General features: G+C 45.6%; 1 protein-coding gene across 1 annotated transcript; it reads left to right on the top strand.

The window, feature by feature from the left end:
• The first annotated feature begins 1,060 nt into the window (after nt 1-1,060).
• LOC125554710 (reticulon-like protein B16) lies at nt 1,061-3,299 on the top strand. Its single transcript, XM_048718170.2, has 5 exons — nt 1,061-1,275; nt 2,172-2,352; nt 2,438-2,579; nt 2,659-2,728; nt 2,871-3,299. Exons 1-5 carry the CDS (start codon nt 1,152-1,154, stop codon nt 3,035-3,037), a joined length of 684 nt encoding a protein of 227 aa, XP_048574127.2. The 5' UTR covers nt 1,061-1,151; the 3' UTR covers nt 3,038-3,299.
• Nucleotides 3,300-3,660: the final 361 nt, after the last annotated feature.

A 3,660-nucleotide genomic window follows, 5' to 3' on the forward strand; every position in this document is an offset into this window, starting at 1 on the left:
TAGCCTTTTTAAGTCAAACTTGATTAACTTATGTCTGTACTCAGATATTATTGCTTCCGCTGACTCTTGTGCCTTCGCGCATTTGTATTCGAGCCTTCGAGGCCCCTGACTTGTAATATAAAGCTTGTATTATTTTACTTTGTGTCTAGAGTTGTGTTGTGATATCTTTCCGTGAGTCATTGATCTTGATTATACATATTTGCGTGTATGATTAGTGTATGGTCAAATCGAGGGCGTCACACCCGATGGCGAAGCCGGGCCGTTGGTGTGGATGGTGGAGCATCAGCTCCATCTGTTCCTCGAACTCCACGTCCGTGCTGGCGTAGACCTTGCCTGGCACCATCGGCACGGACTGCGGCGACGGCTACTGGTCCTCCTCGTTGCCGGAGGATATGAAGATCCCCGAAACCGCCTGCCGGCGCCGACGCCCAGGACTTGCCCATCGCAGCCGGAGATGTGGAGGGAGATGGGCTGGGAGGGGAGGAGGAGGATGCGATGTGGACGGCACCGGAGCACGGCTTAAAATAGCCGCGGCCAGGCCATGCGAAGAGCCGGTCAACCGCTTCAATGCGGCGTAACGGCCAGAGTTGGTTTCTCGAAAACCTGTGTCCACATTGAAACGGCGGCTGCCGAGGGGTCGCGTCGGTCAACGCCGCCTCCCTCCCTCCGGTCATATCGCGGCATCAACGGCCTCCGCGTGCTCTGGACCGGCATGCATGTGGCGTGTGCATCGAAAGGAAAGCGCGAGAGGGGTGGGTAATGGGTTTTTGGTGGGCCAGAGCGATCAGAAGCAGCCTTGGGAGTGGTCCGGACTTCCGCAAAGCTTTCTCACTTTTATTTTCAGTTGACGGAAGAAATCGTATTTGAACTGTTCGTGAATACATACATGTCGATGTTGGATGGCTTTCGAGATCTGGATGGTCACGGAAGATTTATGGACCCGCCTTGGAAATGCTAAGAGAAAACCATCGGACAACTGGCGCTACCGCCGCCGCCCCGTCGAAAAATGAAGTGGCGGCCCCACCTGTCATCAATCAAAAAGTAAAAGAAGAAACTACCTCCCCCTTTCCTTCTCCCCCGTCTCCGGACTATTTTCTTTCCCCAAAGCGCCTCGCCTCCTCTCCGATCCCGCCACGAAGCAAGGGCTCGCCATGGAGACCAGCGCCAGCGGGGCGGAGCCCGCGAACGCCGGGATCGAGGGGTCCGCCGACCCCTGCAGCTCCGCGGGCGGCGGTCATCGACTCTCAGTGCACCAGATCGTTGGCGGCGGCAAAGGTAACCACTACTCTTCTACCCCCAGTTATCTCCTCCTGTTTCCTGCTGAGTTCGGGGTAAATCGCTCTTACACTACAGCTGTGTGATTGCAAGCGCGAATTGGAATTTGTGAGGCGGATGGATGGCCAGGTTGTCACTGGGCTTTCCGATGGTCTCTCTCGATTGGATCATGTGTATTTGCGGGAGTAATGGCAGGGTTGAGTAAAGGTGGTTGACCTTTTGGCTTTCATTTCGTAGGGTAAGTAGAAGAAGCGTGCGTGAGTGTGGCCAAGGCTGGGTGTAGGTCTGTAGACTGTAGTTCAGATTGTGTACTGTGGTTTCAGAAAGCGCGTGCTAGGATGTGAGTGTACACAGGTAGTAATTGAGATCATGCCATTAAGTTTTGCTCTGAATTCGAGCTGATGCTTATCAACTCAATCACCATTGAAATACATGTGATTCATAACTCAAAGCAAACATGGCATGTTGGCCACCTGTACATACTGAAGTTATACCTTAGGTATTATTATTATTACTATTATTATTTTAAATTCTTTTCTGCAACGTGTTGTGTTAGTATCAATACTCAAATGAGAGACCAGTCATTAGGAGTACTAACCTGTCATACTGCAAAGCAGTAGCTAAATAATTGCTACACATATCTCAGATGACTGTTTCTTATGTTTATTATCTGAATTTCTGATACACTTAATTGATAGTTTGTAATCTGAATCTCTGGTACACTTAATTGACTAGCTTAACTTCAAGAGTACTGTCCTTTATATATTTCTCTTTTGCACTGGTAAGGGGTTGAAGTAATATCCAGCGGTATGATTTTTCCCTTTTTATGCCTCCACGTACAGTTGGCCTTATGTATCTCTTGCTCATTGATTTAAGATGTTTTTCCTATCTTTCAGCTGCTGATATCATCTTATGGAAGTGTAAACGTGCTACTGTTGGTGTTATATTTGGTGCTACTATTGCATGGTGGTTGTTCGAGAAGTCCGAACTATCGTTCTTGACTATCTGCTGTGATGTACTGCTCATTTTGATAGTTGTACAGCTCATATGGGTCAAAATATCTGGGTTGCTAAATAAGTAAGGAACCTTATCCATGAGTTTGTGTTCTTACATATTTCAACAGAAGTTTATCAATGTATTTGTTATCGGTTAATTATTGTAGGCAACCTAGGCAACTGCCTGAGTTAGTTCTGTCAGAGGAGATGGTTAATAATGCTGCGGCTTCATTCCGTGTTAAAGTGAACAACATGCTAATGATTGCACATGACATTACTCTTGGCAAAGACTTCCGGCTCTTTTTCCAGGTTAGCTATTATGCCATTGTTTCTCTTTGGTTGTTACATGAGATCATTATGATTAGTGACCAATGAAAATTCTTCACAGGTTGTGTCAGTCCTGTGGTTGCTATCTGTTATTGGCAATTTCTACTCTTCTGTAACTCTTGCTTATATAGGTATGTTATGGTGTAAACATCTCATTTTGAGTCCACACAGGCAGAGAAATGTAGGGGCATGTTGTACCGGGCATGCATAATCATGTATCTGTTGGTCCTTTGTGGAGATTCCATTACTAATTTTACAGTGTATGGATGACAGGAACCATTGCTTTGGTGACAGTACCTGTACTTTACCATAGACACCAAGAGCACGTGGACAGGTATGCTGGGATGGTCCACCGGAATATCTCAAGGCATTACAAGATCGTCGACGAAAATGTGATAAGCAGACTACCTAGAAGCTTCATCAGAGATAAAAATGATTGATCTGCCTCGAAGTTTGATGCTTGTCATTTTTACGCTCGTTAAATAGTTTGTGTTTGTTTGGTTGTTGTATTTCTGCATCGTAGGTTGCATCAAGTAGGAATCTAGATCAGTGGAAACCGAAGCTTGATTTAGGTACCATTTCAGTGTACTGTTGATCAATAAGATCAATGCCAAAAGGGCATGCAGAAGATCGCAGCACCTCGACCAATATCGTTTAACACCTCTGTATAGAGTGATCTACGTGTTACCCCTTATGTTTTTTTTCCTTCTCTTTTGAGATGGACCATTGAGTTGGTTTTCGCAGCAAAATGAGCTGCAACTGCAACCTCTTAAAAATTTAACTGTTGTCATGCTATCCACCATGTTATCTCTATAACATCCGTCCAACACAAAAAACCCATCCCGTGATGCATCTTCCCTTTTCCTATCGGAACCTCCCCTCCCGCTTGGTTTCTGCCATAGAGGGACATTTCTTGCTGAAGTCACCTCCTTCAAAATCAAATGATGCCCACCTCATTTTCGCCCTGCATTATAGGGATGAAAATTTTCATGTTTAGTAGAGTGGGTTAAACTAAGTTATACCATTGACAAAAAACAACAAATAATTATAGAGATCATTCTCA

The sequence above is a fragment of the Triticum urartu genome, chromosome 4A (assembly GCF_056163025.1).
Source record: "Triticum urartu cultivar PI428250 chromosome 4A, HENAU_Tu73, whole genome shotgun sequence".
Taxonomy (NCBI): Eukaryota; Viridiplantae; Streptophyta; class Magnoliopsida; order Poales; family Poaceae; genus Triticum; species Triticum urartu.